This window comes from Alosa alosa, chromosome 8 (genome assembly GCF_017589495.1).
Source record: "Alosa alosa isolate M-15738 ecotype Scorff River chromosome 8, AALO_Geno_1.1, whole genome shotgun sequence".
NCBI lineage: Eukaryota > Metazoa > Chordata > Actinopteri > Clupeiformes > Clupeidae > Alosa > Alosa alosa.
In genome coordinates this window covers 29,430,748-29,449,063 of record NC_063196.1, presented here as the reverse complement: position 1 = coordinate 29,449,063, position 18,316 = coordinate 29,430,748, and the positions used below count along the sequence as shown (strand labels likewise).

The following is an 18,316-nucleotide window of genomic DNA, read 5'->3' as shown; positions in this document are numbered from 1 at the left end:
CTGCTTGCTCGAATCTGCCTTCCCAAAAGCAACTTCTGAGGTGAGCAGGTACTGAACATGCGCTAATGATACGTGAGAGACGTATATTCGATATGTGTGTTGTCTATTTGTGAATGAATGTAGGCTACCAGAGTAAGTAGAGACTAGACACGACAGCCTACATAGGACAGTAGGCTAGCTCACAGCAAGTCAGCAAGTGTAGGCTAGATAAAAGAGTCGTAGCTTATGAAGAATGTAGTCTGCAAAAACAAAGTAGAGCCTGTTCTCTTCCCAAACTGTCAGGACATCTGTCATTGCTTCAAGACATGCCCTAAGAGAAAGCTTTGTATGTGTATGTGTGTGTGTGTGTGTGTGTGTGTGTGTGTGTGCATGGGGGGCACTGCAGTGTCTATCTGTGTATTTTTAAAAGGGTGTGTTGGTTTGTGTCTGGCTAAACATTGCAAGCAGCAGGGCCGATCAAACATTTATGCTTCTCTGTTAAAACGGTTCCAGCACGCGGTGCGAGTCAGCTAATGACGGCGCGGCGACAGATTGTTTCATTCATGAGGATGCCTCGTGGTCGGCTCAGACTGCGTAAACCTCCTGGCTAGGGGACTAGGGACACCTCTCGAGTTCGCGCAGACATCTGTCTTTCACGAGGTAGGACAGAACTACCGACTCTTCGTAATGTACATGTATGAAGATACCCAGAAATGTCCTCTGACTCCTCAGAATGACAGCTTGGGTCTTCTCCGCGTTCTGAGTACCTTACGGGCCTAAGCATGGATCTCTATACAGACATTCTTGGAATGGGACCAACGGCCGTGAATTGTGGGCACGCATGGTATTCAACCTCTATATTAATGAATTTTCTATGGTGATTTGAGACTTAACATGCCCAGTACATGAATGAGTGAACGGCATAGGGGCCCAGTGGACCGGAGGGGTCGTTTGGATCCAGTTTTGTGTTTCACCTCGGGCTTCCATGTTGGCACGTTTCACTGGCGCTCGGTGTGGTGCTATATTTTGCCCATCTGCGTTATACAAACTCGCATCGTGTGACACACATCGTCGTCATTTTAAGAAGAGCAGTTCACAATCCAGCTATGAAATTAGTGATTTCAATAGATGAAGAATGGACTAGCATCGGTGAAGAAAAGGTCTCGTCATCCTTGACAACAAGTCCACAGATCACACTAGGCTATGCGCATTGCAAACCTCCACATATTTATTTATTTAAATAAATGCCACTTGCTGTAGCCTACATTATGGGTTACTATTAATAAATAACACATTTCGGTTGCTTACATTTCTGCAAAGACACGCTTGTATTAACTTGTACATAGATATAAATTACTCTCAAAACTGGCAACTTCTGGCAGAGGTGTGGAAATTCCTTGGCCTACAGGTGATTTCACTAATCTGAAGCGTCTTCCTCCGCTGGTTAAGCGAAAGGGTGGAACATATTGTGTAGGGCGTTTACTTTTTGTACTTAGGCTACTTCTTACTTTTACTTTTCCGGAGTTTTTCCACCTTCACGTAACCAAACTTCACTAGCCTATACGTCGAGTGGAGTTTTGCGCTAAGTTTGTCTCGAAGTTCCCACAAGGAAACAGAAACACAGGCCGAGTGAAAGTAGCCTACTTCAAATAAATCAAATGTGGGTGTTTCAGGAAGAGCCACAGATATGGAGCGTGTCCGTCGAACATCGCAAATTCGCCTTTTCGACGGCAGATGGCGCAAAGAACTCACACTACGACTTTTACCACTGAGAACGGCTCTCAATGCACCCTTCGGGTACAGGACAGACCCTGAATCAGTGTGCCATAATTCACTATAGGACCCCACCTCCATTCAAGCCTGGCGTTACCACACAGACAACTTCTTAGCCAACGTTAGCCGAGCAGAAATAGTGATTGCTTAGGCTTCTACCAACCTCTGAGGTGTAATCGGTTTTCTAACATGAATGACACGGTGGTGTGAATTATGAATGTCAAGTTGCATTATATTGTCCTGCAAATAGTTGTGCAAAATAATTATTAGAAAGATTATTTAGCATAAGGTCTGCCTCTATCTGTATCCTTTGTTGTCTTATCCTTTTTTCTCATTGTTTTGTATTTTTTTAAAACATTATAATAATTAAATAGTCATTCATGATTTTTACTTATATGGTGGCTAAGTTATGTATCTACTACAACTACGCCTACTTCAACTATACATCATCAGTAGGCTACTACTGTCTGCCGAGTAGGCCTAGTAGCAGCTGTACTTTATATTAATATATAAACAGGTTAGTATAGAGATCTACTGTATATAGTCTTAAATTTACTGATATTAATATTAGACATTTTCTGCTGCTGCACCAGCAATTATGTCGATTATATTTAATAGGTCTGTCGTTAAAATAACATTTTACTTATTGACAATTTTTTCTCAATAATTTGTGTAAAAAAATGAAAGCAACGGCCATTGCTGTTACAAGTGACAACAGCTATAACAGTGAATGACAAACATGCAAAACAGCCTTGGCGGTACATCAAATGTACCCTATGCCACTGTCGTAAGCTATAGCCCAACTTTTGTACAGTCAGCCCACTCGTTTTGTATACAGGCAATCAGTCCGCGGTGATGGAGAACCGAGGAACGCGGAAGCAAGTGGACTTTATTCCGTCCGTCAGTCTCCATCTTTACCAGGAAGCTTTGTCTTTACATACACGCATAGACGCGTGGTGTTATTCTAACCCTCGCTATTATCGCTGCAGCACGCCACGTAGACCCCCATTAAAAGTATGGGGGAATCTCTGATTATTTATGTGTGCGTATCAACGTAAGCGGGTGTGGGGTGGCGGGGAAAGTGTGAGTGAGTGGGAGAGAGAGAGGGAGAGAGAGTGTGAGTGAGTGAGAGAGAGTTCAGACCTTCACTCCTCACATGAATGCACTCGGTTTACAGGGATCAGCGAGCGAACATGCTGTGGAAACTGGTGGAAAATGTCAAGTATGAAGATATATATGAGGTAATGTGCTCGTCTGCGTGGATAATCTGGCGCGCCTGCGTCTTTTTTTGCAACCGGGTCACCTTATGTTCATGCCAAAATATATCAGGGGTTTTGTTAACATTTTGGTGCGGCTTTCCGTGGATGAGGCTTGGAAAAGAAGTTACAGTAGGCTATGAGACAGAGGGTCAGATGTTCAGAATGCACAGCCGACACGCATTAGGGCAATACGATAACCTTTCCACAGGCGAGTCTATTTTTTGAGGGTTATTTTTTAATGCGACAATGTGAACGGGGGATTTGTAGACTACGTTATAACGTGTGTTGTGCAAACTTATTTTATGATTGTTTTTATGGCATGGTTTCAACGAATTAAACATACAGCTATAATACGTAATAAATCCGTTAATTTTCTTAATAACCAGATATGTAAAAAAAAACAACTCGTTTGGCATAAATTCGTTTTGCATTCTTTAAAAGAAAATCTTTTAATTCATTCCATTATACGTATATTATGTCACATTCAGATAACGATTCAGAATATCTCTGAATTTGCAGAGAAAAAATGCATGCATTATGGTGCATGACATTGTACCATAATATGTTTTTCTGAGCTTATTATGCTTTATTAGTATTTTGTATTGTACTATTAGTCTGACGAGGTGTGTTCTCGCGCCTTTGGTCCACTGGTAAGTATGCTAAAACTGAGTGAACGGGAGTCTATAATGGTTGTCAATAGAAAAGAACTGATATCATGAATGATAAACTGACGTGTAAGGAGGACTGAATTAAACGAACAAGACTGTGAAGACTGCTCCGGATGGGGCTCGGGCACAAAAGAGCAGACTGATGCGCACATGGGAGAACGAGCGGCTCGTGAGGGTTCTCGAGGTCTCTTTTCAAAGGCCCCTTTAGTTCATCCTCGCGGGAAGCCGCCTTCACGAGCCCCACATGGCTTTTCTCTCACAGACGCACGCAGGTAATTAAACGTCCTGACCCCGGCGCGTGAAATCTCTGACAATGCGCGCCGTTTTATAGAAAATAGCTGATTAAATGCCCCTAAAGATGACAGTCCGTGGCTTCGATAGGCAGCAGGCCTGGAAGGAAAGGCACAGCAGGTCGTTTCTCTATTTCGTCTGGGAATTGCACTCTGACGAATAGTTTCTCTCAGATAATAACAGTCTCTCTGATAATAAATAAATGCAGATGACTGTTTGACTGAACTGTTGTATGTTGGCTTTGGGTCGGTAAATCAGGCCTATTATGTACCATGCACTTCTCTTGGCGTTTTTGTATTTGACTTAATCTGTGTTTTGGCGATGGAATGTGGTTGGTTTTGTGTGTGTGTGTGTGTGTGCGCGCGTTGTGGTCAAAGTCGTTACTGTTCTTGTGATGATGCTGATTGTCTTGGGAGGACCGAGTGCATCCTCGCCTTGTGCGCGAGGGCCCGGTTTCAGCTGCTCACCAAACGGCTGACTGAGGAGTTTTGTTTGTTCCGAGGAGAGAAAATGATAGGGGGGCCACAAAACAATAGCACAGAAACTAGACAATGGGGTACGTCAAAAGGCTAGGGCTGAGCAGGATACCCCAAGCTGGGAGACGTAGGCTGTAGCCTACTACGAAAGATATAGAGAGAGAGAGAGAGAGAGAGAGAGAGAGAGAGAGTGGTCTGGACGAGGTGGGCTTAGTATGTAAAAAGAGCAGCTCGGTCCACGCGTGTTTCCCTGTTGAGTGGAGTCCTCCTCCTCCTCTCCCATTTCTCCGCTGACTGAACGTCACTTACACCAGCAGGAAGCACGAGCGCCGACTGCGCCTTCACGCACCGCTGCCCCTCCGTGCTTTAAGTATTCCTGCAATATTAGGAGTCATGAATAACAATTATTCCGGGGAGGTATACTGAGGCAAAGACAGCGCAAGCACATTCACTCACTCTGGCAACGGAGCAAGAGGATTGGATCGGTTGGCTCGACTGATACCTGCAAGGATCGTCGCTGCATAAAGTGTTTTTTTTTTTAACGAATGTCTTTTTTGGTGAAGTTATCTTCCGCAACTATGAGGAGTTAGACGCAGAGGAACTGGAATCTCCGACACTTTTTTTCGACTGATCTCGACAGTCTGAGCTTGTGCCTGGTTGTGTGTGCGTGCATGTGTGTTTTTTTTGGCTGAACAGACCCCCTCGCGCAGATGTTAGTCCATACGTACTCAGCCACGGTGAGTCGCGTAGCCCTCTCGCTTCTCGTTGGGAGACATTTTAAAAGTTTGTCTGAAAAGAGTGCAGTGGCATTCTTCTGAATAATTTGAGTCGTTTCATTTGGACATAGGCCAGCGAGAGCCTCTTTGACAAAGGCATCCAAAAATGGCTTTGAGCGATTTGTTCTAACATGGATTTGGCATCTTTCTCCTATAGCGTCTAATGAGATTTTCTTAAACACATTTTAAACAAAGAACACTGTATACTGTGTGGAGAATAATACCTGGGCAATTAATTTGTCCAAGTATTAAAATCTTGTATTGTATCTAACACAGTTAACTTTCACAGCTGTTTATAATACCTAAACAAATATTTGCATAACTGGGTTTAATTTGTGAATGACAGGATTTTCTAGGCTATCATTCTTTTACTTCATTCACACAAAATTAACACCGTCAAACGTATCCACATGAAAGTTAAATCTGTAGCCAATATATTTTTCTTCTGTTTCATCCGAAGGACCGTCACGACGGTGTATCGAGCCACAGCTCCAGACTGTCCCAGCTGGGCTCGGTGTCGCAGGGACCGTACTCCAGCGCGCCCCCGTTGTCTCACACACCCTCCTCGGACTTCCAGCCACCTTATTTCCCGCCGCCCTACCAGCCCCTTCCATACCACCAGAGTCAGGACCCGTACTCACATGTGAATGACCCGTACTCTCTCAACGCGCTGCACCAGTCGCAGCAGCACCCATGGGGGTCGCGCCAGCGGCAGGAGGTGGGTGGGGAAAGCGGCTCACTCCTGCCCCAGCCTCGCGCCTCGTTGCCGCAGCTCTCCGGGCTCGACCCGCGGCGAGACTACTCGTCGGTGCGCCGGCCGGACGTGCTGCTCCACTCCGCGCACCATGGCCTCGAGGCCGGGATGGGAGACAGCCTGTCGCTGCACGGGCTCGCGCATGGAATGGAGGATGTGCAGGTGAGTCAGGAGTTTGCAATCTCATGCCTTCAGGGAGTTTAGTGAGGTTTTTAAGTAAACAGAAATGTGAACGCTTCTCTACTGTGAACTGAACACAAAACTATGGCAGGATATTATCCCATACTCAATTCCAACAGTCAATATTAACGAAATAACGAAATCAAATTAAGTATGTGGAAACACTTTCTTTATTGAAATATTCTCAAATGTTCTAAACAAGGCAGGATTTGAGTAAGTGGAGTTTTATCTCAAATATTCTGTTAGACACTGTATGCCCACAGTCAGTGTTGAACATGAATAATTTCCTCATATCTTCTAGTGTAGGCGGTTAATATTTGACAGGAAACATTAATGCATAATACTCAGCCAGAGATCAGGGAGTGAATATAGGCTATTTTCCTTTAAAACTATTTCAGACATTTCAAGCTTAGGGATGACTTGTGCTTTGCTAACATAGTTAGAATTATACATGAACCGATGAATAAAGATAATGAAAAATAATGGATTTATTCTATAAACACGTTTACTGTAGGAATATTTTACTAAATTTGGAAAGCTTTAAGACTTGATATGCTAGGTGATATACGTTATCCATTTATATGTTTTAAAATATACGCTTATAGGCTTCCTTCTGCCCTAAAACTCATTCCATTTAATGTAGGCAGCTCTGACAGAAACATCCGGTCAGTGACATTTGGTACTGGTTCCGCATAGGCCATGTTTGATCGTACTTTAAAACATTCTATTTATTTATTTATTTTTATCAAAGAAGTAATCATTTTTTTATTCAAATAATTGCTATAATACCCTATGTCACAGATCTCCTGGGTCAATGTTTTCTGTTTTTTTGTTTTTTTTGCCTTGGTATCATATAGAACATAATGTTTTTGTTAACATGTCTTCTTTTTCTCATTCTGTAGTGGTATATGTGTACATGACTTGTTCTCATAAATACAGGCGCTGTGCATGCATGACATTCACCAGAAGTTTATTTCCTCTCTGAAATTAGTAGAACTTGACTGATCTGCGTTATTCAGAAAATAGTCTGATTACATTTTTTTTGTTTTTTGCCTTAGACTCTCCCTCAAGTTAACACATAACGTTAGTGTCAAGAGTAGTAATAATATCTTAATCTAAACTTTGTTGAATATTTAGACCTTAAATGCTAAGTGAATTGGGTATATTTAAATCATTTTTGACAATATGAATGCGATAATTTCGGTTCCAGTTAACAGTCTAGTCATGCAGATTGAAGAGGGCAAGAGCAGTAGCATATAGTCCGAATATTATATGTAAAGCCAGTTATGTCTGAGTTGTCCTACAAATAGCTTAACCTACACTATATGGATTACCCTCACCAGAAGACGATGTGGTCTGGTCGACATTTCAACATCGCTGGAAAATTATTCGCCTGGAAAACGGTCACATTGAGCGCCCTGTTGGTGTAGATGTTGGCCGCACCACGGCTCTCGCTTAACGGAAATAGGCCTACAATATCTCACTATCACTTAATTTCCACAGACTGTCGATGATGCCAACAACAGCGGAATGAACATACTGGACCAATCTGTCATTAAGAAAGGTAAGGAAATAATGATGCAAACAGTGGCACATAAACTCAGGCCTACTCCCAATTCCGTTTATTTCAGATTAGTTCGGATATAAACAATAGGATAGCTGTGTAAAAGCTGTGTAAAAGAGCCCTGTTGGATGTTGTGGCTGCACCAGCGTGTGGGCATCATGACCGTCACAGGTTGGGGTGTAAAAGGCGCGCGTGCGCCAGGGAAGGTTTGGCATCTCATTTGATATGCAGATGATGTCATGCATACTTGGGCTCCAGGTGGCCAGCCACCAGGTTCAGACAGGATGGTAGCCTGGAAACACGCTAAGGAACAAACATTACTGTTTCCAGTTATTCTAATGCATGAATAGGCCTACGTTTTTTTATTAAGAACATTTTTGTTTCAACAATACCAATAACAAAACTAATGTCCAGCGAGTTTTCAGTTTACTATAGGCCTGTCTGTTTTGCAGAATATATTTTAAAGGAGAACTAGGCCTAGCTTATTTCCCTTACCTCTTTCGGACAAGTTTGAGGAGATGTTTTAGTCGCCATTTTGGTTAACTAAAAATGGAACGGGTTGCACATTGGTCTCTGGTGCACATTAACCTGAGGCTGCATTGAAGTCATATTATATCTATTATATATTTTACTAGACCATAGCATGGACTACAGCTTGCACATTAAGAATTATGTTCAGTTATTAATTTAATTATTGAATTATCCCATTATATTATTATGGTTAGCCTATGCGCAAAAATAACATTAGTCCAAGGCCAACGATAAACAATTATCCTCTCTCATTCTGGAATATTTACATGTCAAATCGTAAGAGAGAAAGTTAGCTCGCGCTTGCCAGGCTGTAATAGCTTGAGCAGTGCTCCCTGGGCTCGTGTTAATATTTTTGCAGTGTGAGGGACTTGAAGCGGTAATTTAGTAAAGCGACACGCGGCGTTCCCAGAGGACAGAGTTTAAGTGGCCAGTGTGATAGATGGCTTTTCACGTGGGGATCTCGTGAGCTCGTTTAGAGCTCATTTTGGGCATTATCCCCCGTCGAGTGCTGTCTCCGCAGGCTCGAGCTTGTTCACCCATTAGCGCCAGTATTAGGGCACATATTGTCTGACGTTTGGCACGTGGGTAATGACGGGAGGCTTTCAGAACTGTCGGAGGGTGGTTAATGTGATTTGAAGGATTCAGTCAATCAACAATCGATAATATAATGATGAGAACGTCGCGCACCATTAACAATTTTGTTTGTAACGCTTAGCTACTCAGATCCTGGGGACACAGGCAGTTAGATTAGGCTGTGGGCTGGAGGTTAAAACAATGAAGATACAGATTGTAGATGAACACATACTGTTTGAGCCAATCATGGATGTGAAGGGCCAAATGAGAGAGAGAGACACGGGTTTAGTTGGAGAGTGAAGACATCCAATTCAACAAAAGCTATATATAGTGCTGTTTACTGGATGTCCGAAACCAATGAGATTTTGTTCTAAAGATGTGTCTGATGTTTTGGCTCTTGAACATTGTTTCCTGTTTATCATTAGGCCTATTATTTTGGCATAATATTATACTCAATAATTGCCTAAATTAAACGCTCAGAGTAACTCCTCAGTAATGAACATCAACTTGTTTCCATTAGATTTAAACAATGTTTGCATAAATATTGCATGACAAATTGATATGAATACACATAAATGATGTTCCACCCCCAGAACGTTTATAGGCCTAGTCTACAGTTTATAAAGCCGAAAAGAGTCGAACTGCAGGACCAATGAGATGTATTAACACATTCATGCGTCTTCTCAACTGTAGCATATCCTCTCTCGCGCGCAGTTCCGGTTCCGCACAAGAGCGTGGCGTCTCTGATGATGAGCAAGGATGGTCTTATCGGCGGCATGAATCTCAACGTCAACGAGGTGTTCTGCTCGGTACCGGGACGCCTCTCGCTACTCAGCTCCACCTCCAAGTATAAGGTGACCGTGGGCGAAGTCCAGCGGCGCCTCTCCCCGCCCGAGTGCCTCAATGCTTCGCTGCTGGGTGGCGTTCTCCGTAGGTGAGGCGACCTCTCCTATAACGAAATCACACCTAGATTTGACCACTTACTTTGTTTTATTAAATAAAATTATTGTAGGCCAAATCCTGTCGATCACCTATGATTTGCATTTCTACAAAATGCTATTTTCTAACTGATGACACACATCACCAATATTAGCTTCATTAGCAGACTTTTCAGCCTTTGAAAGTGGAAATGTAAAAAAAAGTGTTATTGTGTGTTCTCAGAGCTAAGTCTAAAAATGGAGGCCGATCACTCAGAGAAAAGCTGGAGAAAATCGGCCTGAATTTACCTGCTGGGAGGCGCAAAGCTGCAAATGTCACTTTACTGACGTCATTAGTTGAAGGTAGGAGTTAACCTGATAACGCTGATCAAGCACGCCGCCCCACCCCCAGAAGCGTAGGCTTATGTCTTGAATGTTTTCATTTTTGCCCACTGGCATGCTATATTTTGATATTATCAGGTGTGTTTCATTTAACTGAAAGGATTTGTAGTTGTTAGGAAATTGTGATTTTCAGTAGGCCTATGTGGAAACAAAAATACAAAAATGCATGCAACTCAGTGAAACGCATAATATGTTCTAGGGTAGTAAGGGACTATCCTCATATGGCTATCAGATTTATGTATTTTATTTTTGTTTAAGCCTATATGTAATGCAGCCGATGTAATTGTAGTTTGTCACAAAAAATCTGAACAATTATTTTTTTTCCATCAGGGGAAGCAGTTCATTTAGCGCGGGATTTCGGCTACATCTGTGAAACGGAGTTTCCCACTAAAGCCGTATCTGAATACCTGAATAGACAACATACTGATCCCAACGAGCTGCACTCGCGGAAGAACATGCTACTGGCCACAAAGTACGTACCCGCCAAACATAAACAATGTAACCTATGAAGTAATGTAAGGTGAATTATATTGCCTAGTATTTTGAAAGCACACTGTATAAAAAAATGTTTGTCCGGAATGGATAGCTCTAGGTTTCCGTGATGAAACGTGATCCAATTGGTTACGACTTTTTTCACATCTCGCTCCTTCGCTCTCTAATGAGCTGCACGGAGCCGGGGAAATGCGCTGCCTTCTCCTTCTGAGCCTGGCACCGAGCGAGAAACTCATTATATTTAAGTGAAATGTTTCAAGTCGAAAAGTGCCAGCTTTCCCCTTGAAGTTTCGCCTAGGGTCATCACCCACCCCCACACACTTTTCACAGTCTGTCTGTCAGAGCCCTGTCATACCCACCCACCCCCGCCCTCACTCCTTTCCACACGCGCCTCGGGCTCTGCCGTTCTGTCGCTGTGGGATGAGAGTGCGAGAGAATGGCTCCAGCTCCAGACCGGACAACAAGTCTGTTGTGGTTTTAAGCATTCGATAGAAAATGTGGGTCAAGATCTGACAAGCCCAGACAACCGCAGATGTTTTGGAGCGACGCATCACTTTTGGCAGCAGGAGGCATTTGAGCAGCATAGCACGAGCGACCTTTTCTTAAAATTACACAGAAAGGACTGCCAGCACAGTGCGTTTTCTCTCTATTTAAAAACGTATGAGTTTGACAAAAATGTAACAGTACAAGGATTGTTAGCCACCCTGTCATGTATTTTTGTAACCATTTAGTGAAATGTGGGTATATGTGACGTTTTGGTGAAAACATGAGCTATCTCAGCTGCTTAATTAATCAACTCTAAATTGATTTAACCCAAAAGGTTAATTATTTTGCTTGATTGGTGGTGTTGGATATTTAGTGGACATGATAGCATCTCAATTGTCTGTTTCCTTGGGAGAAAGCTGACTGTGAGGTGGGTGCTTTAATTGTTTGCAGACAGCCTGAAAGACAGAGAGGGGTCAAAGCTCATGCAGGGCTTCGGGGGTCTTTTTTTGAGGATGGGGGCGTAGATGTGATGTGATTTGGGAATTTTCCCTCTTTCTCTACCCGTCTCAAATTCCACCACCACTGTAATGCATGAGCCTCCCTCTCTTTTGCATTAGAGTTCTCTCTCTGTATATTGGTCTCTCTCTCTCCCTGTCTCTGCCACCTCTCTGTCTCACTTTTGCACTCACTCTTTCTCTCTCTCTCTCTCTGCCTCTCTCTCTCACTTTTGCACTCTCTCTCCCTCCCTCATTCTCTCTTTCTCTCTCCCTCCCTCATTCTCTCTTTTTCTCTCTCTCTCTCTCTCTCTCTCTCTCTTGTCTCACTTTTTGCTCTCTCTCTCTCTCTCTCTGTCTCACTTTTGCTCTCTCTCTCTCTCTCTCTCTGTCTCACTTTTGCTCTCTCTCTCTCTCTCTCTCTCTCACTCTCTCTGGGAGAGGAGGGGAATCAGCAGAGCTGACAGAGACAGACAGAAAAGCGTGCGCGCGAGAGAGAGCGAGAGAGACTCCCAGTAGACTGCTCTGGCTCCACTCTCAGTGTGAGTTAATCGTGTGATGGCTTCATCACTCTCTGACTGAATTTACACACTGGAGTTCCTTCCTTCAGCGCACCTCTCACTTGGCTTGGCAGAGCAGCAGTGTCTGGGTGCTGGGGACTCACGGCACTGAGTGAAATACCGCAACCCCTTGAACATTTCAGTAGAATTATGCCTAAGCGAGTGTCTCTGTGTGTCTCTGTCAGGGGTGCTAGAGGTGGTTGGAAGACTTGCTGCTGTCGGGAGACACAGAGTGAGATCTGAACCATGATAGAAACACTAGGCATGCTGGGTGTCCAACAGAGGGGGACACTCACTGGGACACAATCTTTAATGAAACACATACCCATAAGCGCTTAGCAACTGCATTGTCTTGCTACCTTGATAGTGACGTGGTGGATAGCAGTTGCATTAAATAAAAATGACAGGAACTCTGAAAAATAATGCATTATCCTGCATTATTATGCAAAGGAGTAGTCTTTGTCATCACTGAATGTTGGGCAGTTCACTGCAGCTTTTGGAGGTATGTCAGTATTGAATCAATTTCTGCATTCAGTGTATTTAATAACGGTCAGATTGAATGGCAGAATGGAATTAAATGGAATGGAGAAAGTGACATAATCCAAATATTTATTTTTTTGGCATTGTAGGGCAGGCCCTTGCATTTGTTCACACCTTTAAGTTGTTCATAAATTGTAGGCGGTTGTGGATACTGTAGACATTTGTTAAAGACGGTTTCACCGATGATGATTTTTAACTTGCACTGGGAATAGGCTGCTTAATATCTTTATTATTTTTTATCATGTTTAATATCATGCTAGCACAGCGGTTCCTCACTAATAACTAATGCTGCCATCTCAGAAAGGGCATTTAAGTACTTACATGGCTCACTTTGTTTAAAAGAGGGGAAAAGGCTCTTACATAAGTAGGCCACTGGCAGGGAATTTATACCTTACTTAATATACGTGAATGAGATTATACAGCATATTTGACATTATAAAATATTATTAGTGATTCTGTTTACCCTCCGGGCTGCTCTAATTTGACATGGCAAGCATCAATCTAAAGCCAGGGTGCTATCGCTAAGGCTAATGCACTACACTGCACTGCACTGTGTTGTATAACCCATTTCTCATTCATTATGAATGAATTCAAACATACAGCACAACAGAAACGCTGCAGAAACCACAACTGTACGGAAAAAAAAATCCCAATGTTTTGCTGTGTTGCCATTTAACACCACACAAGAGCTGTCTTGTCTAAAATAGATAATGCAATGATGTGGGTTAAAGTCAAAAGGATATCAAAAACAAACCCCCAGTGCTTTCACAGCTGTCTCTAACACCTACTTTCAGCACCACGGTTAGCTCCCCCACCGAGTTAATAGCATTGACAAAGTGTATTGACCTGGAACGTCCAACAAACTAGCCTCCGAATACAAAGAGTTGCTCGAGTAAGAATGAGAGAGTTACACATGGCTTTACGGCATGAACACAATGGGCACACACTACCTTTTGTTTGTGGATTCAATGTAACTGTCTGAGTATTCATCTCTTACTTTGACCTAGTGAGTATGAATGTATGAATGAGGATTTTAATCCATTCACCTTACAAGTCAGTGATTTCTTAGCAATCACTGAATGTAGTGTTGTTGCGTGGCATCATTCAGAATTAGCCTTCTGTAATGAATGTATTTTAGCCATATTGTGATTCTTGGTAAATTCGATAGTAAAGATTATTTTGATGTAGGCCCATATCCTGTATGGCTGAAATATATTTGGGTTAATTCAGATAGTTGGTCATACTAGTTTAGAACATCATGAATAAGGGGAGAAATGTGACGATCTCATGGTGATATTGTTAGAAAATATATTTTAGTGCTGTAATATTTTGATTGATTTATGAGATCATAGGTGTATCATCTCACTGTAGCTTATTTAGTTAAGTTCATATGTATTTTTCATTTATTTGACCTAGTGCCTATATGAAACTTTCAGCTCAAGGGTGCGTTTCCCAAAAACATAGTTGCTTACTAAGTTAGCAACTTTGTTGGTTGCAATGCAATTTCCCATGTTAGTAGCAGGTTTGGGAAACACAGGTTAGCAGCTATGGGTTACATGGGTTAGCAGCTATGGTTTTGGGAAACACACCCCAGATTGGCTATTTCATTTACATTTATTAATTTGGCAGACGCTTTCATCCAAAGCCACTCATAGCAATAGAATAACATTTAGTTGAGTACTTTGCTGAGGTCATTGTCCATGCTCTGGTCAAGTGGGATTGGAATTATTGGGTGATACTTTACAGTGACGCCTCCAAATGATTGGTCATCGCACTCTGTGCTTTGTGGCTATGCCCTGTGTCCTTGCATACAATTGTGGTTTAGGAATTATAGGAAAGGTTGACTTTTCAACCCAACACAAATACACAAACATACAAATTACCTACGGAATTTAATCATTTTTTATTACTATTTGTCCCACCTTTAGTAACTGTAGATGTCGTTTTAGTCACTTTTCTACATCTTGGGTATGGCAGGCAATAATAGATTAAATATTGTCATGTTTTAGGTAATGTATCAGATTACCCAAGGCCTAGATGGAACATCGGTGTTCTAGTAGGCAGAACACATTCTCTCTCTCGTTTTCTGTTTCTATCCCTCCATGGCAGGCAGATGTGTAACAAGTTCACTGACTATATCAGTATTCTAGTAGGCATAACTCTTTCTTTCTCTCTCTCTCTCTCCCTCCATCACAGGCAGATGTGTAACAAGTTCACTGACTATATCAGTATTCTAGTAGGCATAACTCTTTTTTTTCTCTATTTCTCTCTCTCCATCACAGGCAGATGTAAGAAGTTCACTGACTATATCAGTATTCTAGTAGGCCTAACTCTTTCTCTCTCTCTCTCTCCCTACATCACAGACAGATGTATAAGAAATTCACTGATTATATCAGTCTAGTAGTAGGCCAAAGTCCTTTTAGGCAAGTCCCTCCACTCAGCAGCCATATTGCAACACTTTTTGGGCACTTATCGGGCATCTATTTCGGCAGAGATGCGCGAGCGCAAGGCTTCACGACACCATCCTTGCTCCAGCGGCGAGATCACAACACACCACATGATTGGCTCAATGTATTCACATGTCAACGTTTTGCCACGGAAGGGCTGGGATATTGACGTTACAAACTAACCCCATGCATTTCTTTGGAGGATTTTTTTGAGTGCTGTGTCTCCTCATTAGAAAGTCTCTGGCCCAACTATCTCTTTTTCCCTCTCTCTATCCATGGCAGGCAGCTGTGTAAGGAGTATATTGACTTGAGCAGTTTTCTAGTAGTCCTAATTCTCTCTCTCTCTCTCTCTCTGTCCATGGCAGGCAGCTGTGTAAGGAGTTCACTGACCTCTTGGCACAGGACCGCACGCCGCTGGGCAACTCGCGGCCGGCGCCCATCCTGGAGCCGGGCATCCAGAGCTGCCTGTCCCACTTCAGCTTCATCACGCACGGCTTCGGCTCGCCGGCCATCTGTGCCGCCCTCACCGCCCTGCAGAACTACCTGACCGAGGCGCTCAAAGGACTGGACAAGATGTTCCTCAACAACCCGTCGGCCAATCGCCACGGAGGAGGAGGAGGCGCCGGTGGCGGCGACAAAGGGTCCGGCGACAAAGAGGAGAAGCAGAGGAAATAAGGAGAGATTTATACTAACACAAAAAAGAAGAGAGAGGAAGGGGAAAAAACAGAAGAAAAATCAGAAGAGAAAACAAGTGGATGGAATGAAGAATGCGGAGCATGAGAGAATGAGAGAGAGAAAGAGAGAGAGAGAGTGTGTGTGTGTGAGAGAGAGAGAGGCTTACACAAACCACTCAGATGTTTTAAAAGTCCTTTATGCTCTTAGCTTTATGGTTGCGTTTCTGTTGTTGGGGATGAGAGTGTTGGGAGGAGTGGTGAAGGAGGACCAGAGGGAGAACACCAGAGGACCGGACGATGGAATACAAAAACGGATTTGAGAGAATATTATTGGACTGACACCACAGTGCTACTGCTCACAGAGACAGAGATTATGATTTCACATCTAGGAGTGTGTGTGTGTGTGTGTGTGTATGTGTGTGTGTGTGTGTTTATATGTGCACAGTGCCAGACATTGACTGTCTCCATCAGAGTTTGGACCAATAGAAGTGTTAAAATCTAATTGAAATGAGACCTCAGAATACATACTTCAACACACAGACACACATACAGAGAGAGAGAGAGTGCATGTGTGTGTGTGTGTTTGTGTGTGTGTGTGTGTGTGTGTGTGTGTGTGTGTGTGTGTGTGTGTGTGTGACACAGAAATAGTTGATAGCAGAGTGATGATTGTGCATGTTCTTTTCTGTTCTTACTCAAGGAGGGTTGACTCACATGTCATCAGTGCGTGTCTGCTTTGAGTGAAGGTGCAACTTCACATGCCAGCTGTTTATACTGAATAACTCTGAGCCTTGCCGTTTTTGGAGTAGTGTAAAATGGTGTCGGGGGAGTAATGATTCAGAACCAGCGAGAAACTTTTAGTCGTCTCGGCAAAACGCGTCAGACGACCGAGATCGGGACATTACTGTACGTAGGCTACGCCGTAGAGTTGTGGGAAGGCTGTCAAAGAGAGTCCGAACAGAGCATCGAGCCATGCGTGCCATTCCATATCCGCCGTCATATCGGTCAGACGAAGTCATGCAGTGCGGCAGAAGCACGCAAATGGAAAACTACGTCACTTCACTTGTCGATACGATTACTGACATCGTCTGTCACAAGCGTTTTGAGATGAGGGAGCAGCCCACATGATCAATCATAGGAGCGAAAACATGACTGAATCATCACTTTCATCGCACAGAGAGGACTTACTCTAATCTGTTATATTTCCTTTTTGTTCGGAGGTCAACCCCCCTAAAATCTAGAATCGATTAGTCTGAACAGTGTTTTTATTTGGGTTCATTTAAAGGAATGTGGCTTCGAAAATGTCATATTATAATAACGTCCCTCTAGATTATTTGATGAACGTGAAGTAGCCTGTGTAGTTTGTTCGGAGCCTCTCAATGCTAACTTTACTGCACCATTGGGTTAGTTTGGCAGTATTAAATTGCACATGATTGAACGACACATTCTATTGTTTGTGTGTTTCACACATAATTTATTTTAGAAAATCTCTAATCATTTCGTTACAGGGTGAATTGTGCAACTAAATGAATGGCCAATAAGTCCGCATGACAATTTTTTGACAAGCTTTTGTTTTGGGCCAATTTGTAAAAAAAGAGAAAGAAACTCAGTGACAAAAGAAGATTGATACTGACGCGTACTGAGAATGAACGCACTGGGGGTGACGTCAGACAAGACATCTTGAACTTTACCTGCCACTTGATGAAGTGCACTCCCGTAAAACTGTGAGATGTACACGCGGGCACGCTCCACCGACACGACTCAACCCCTCGGGCTCTCCGAGGCGCGAGCGTCCGATCGGTGAGGAGGGAGAGCAGGAGGAGGCGAGCTTGTTACCTTCTGTCTGGGGTCGCGCCTCTCTGTTGCATGGGAGGTGATTTCCCAGCGCATCCTGATTCTCGTTTGCTTGATGTGAAGTTGAAGGGAGGGGGACTACTTATATTTATGTTTGTATATATTTATTTATGCCTAATTTAATGGGAGTTTGTACATAAGAACTTCTGTGACTGTACTTCTGTGCGTGGGTGAACGCTTGGTTTAGGTAGCATCTTGTATTTTTTTCTGTTTCTTAAACAAGCTGTTATGGTGATGGGTAGAAGTTGGTTTTGTCCAGTGAATTCATTTATATCAAAAAGAATAAATCTTGTGTTTTATTGTAAAACTGTTTATCTTTTGTTGTTCCACAAGCAGCATAGCTTTGCACGTATGCGTTCACACAAACACTATGCGTGCTCAATTTGATGGATGGAATTGCCAATCAGTTTTCTTAGGCGTTGCCCGTCTATTACAGTCATACACCATTTTTTTTTAAATCAACAACAAAAACGATAATAATAATAATAATAATAATAATAATAATACAATAATTTATTACTGTACCGTTCTAAGGCTAAATGCCAGCATAGTCCAGTTAGACCACAGGCTATTTATCTGCAATAAATAATAAGCTGTTCATAAAATATAAGGTGTTGTCTTTATTAAAA

General features: G+C 42.8%; 1 protein-coding gene across 4 annotated transcripts; it reads left to right on the top strand.

Annotated features, from left to right (window-relative positions):
- The first annotated feature begins 2,857 nt into the window (after positions 1–2,857).
- tfap2b (transcription factor AP-2 beta) lies at positions 2,858–17,994 on the top strand. 4 transcript variants are annotated; one of them, XM_048251317.1, is made up of 7 exons: positions 2,858–2,993; positions 5,683–6,138; positions 7,660–7,720; positions 9,539–9,758; positions 9,986–10,104; positions 10,474–10,615; positions 15,528–17,994. In XM_048251317.1, the coding sequence occupies exons 1-7, from the start codon at positions 2,913–2,915 to the stop codon at positions 15,835–15,837; spliced, it is 1,389 nt and encodes a 462-aa protein (XP_048107274.1). In that variant the 5' UTR covers positions 2,858–2,912; the 3' UTR covers positions 15,838–17,994. The 4 variants fall into 4 exon arrangements, with proteins under 4 accessions (XP_048107274.1, XP_048107273.1, XP_048107276.1 ...); XM_048251316.1 differs by having other exon boundaries at positions 9,518–9,758; XM_048251319.1 differs by lacking the exon at positions 2,858–2,993 and adding an exon at positions 4,523–5,183.
- Positions 17,995–18,316: the final 322 nt, after the last annotated feature.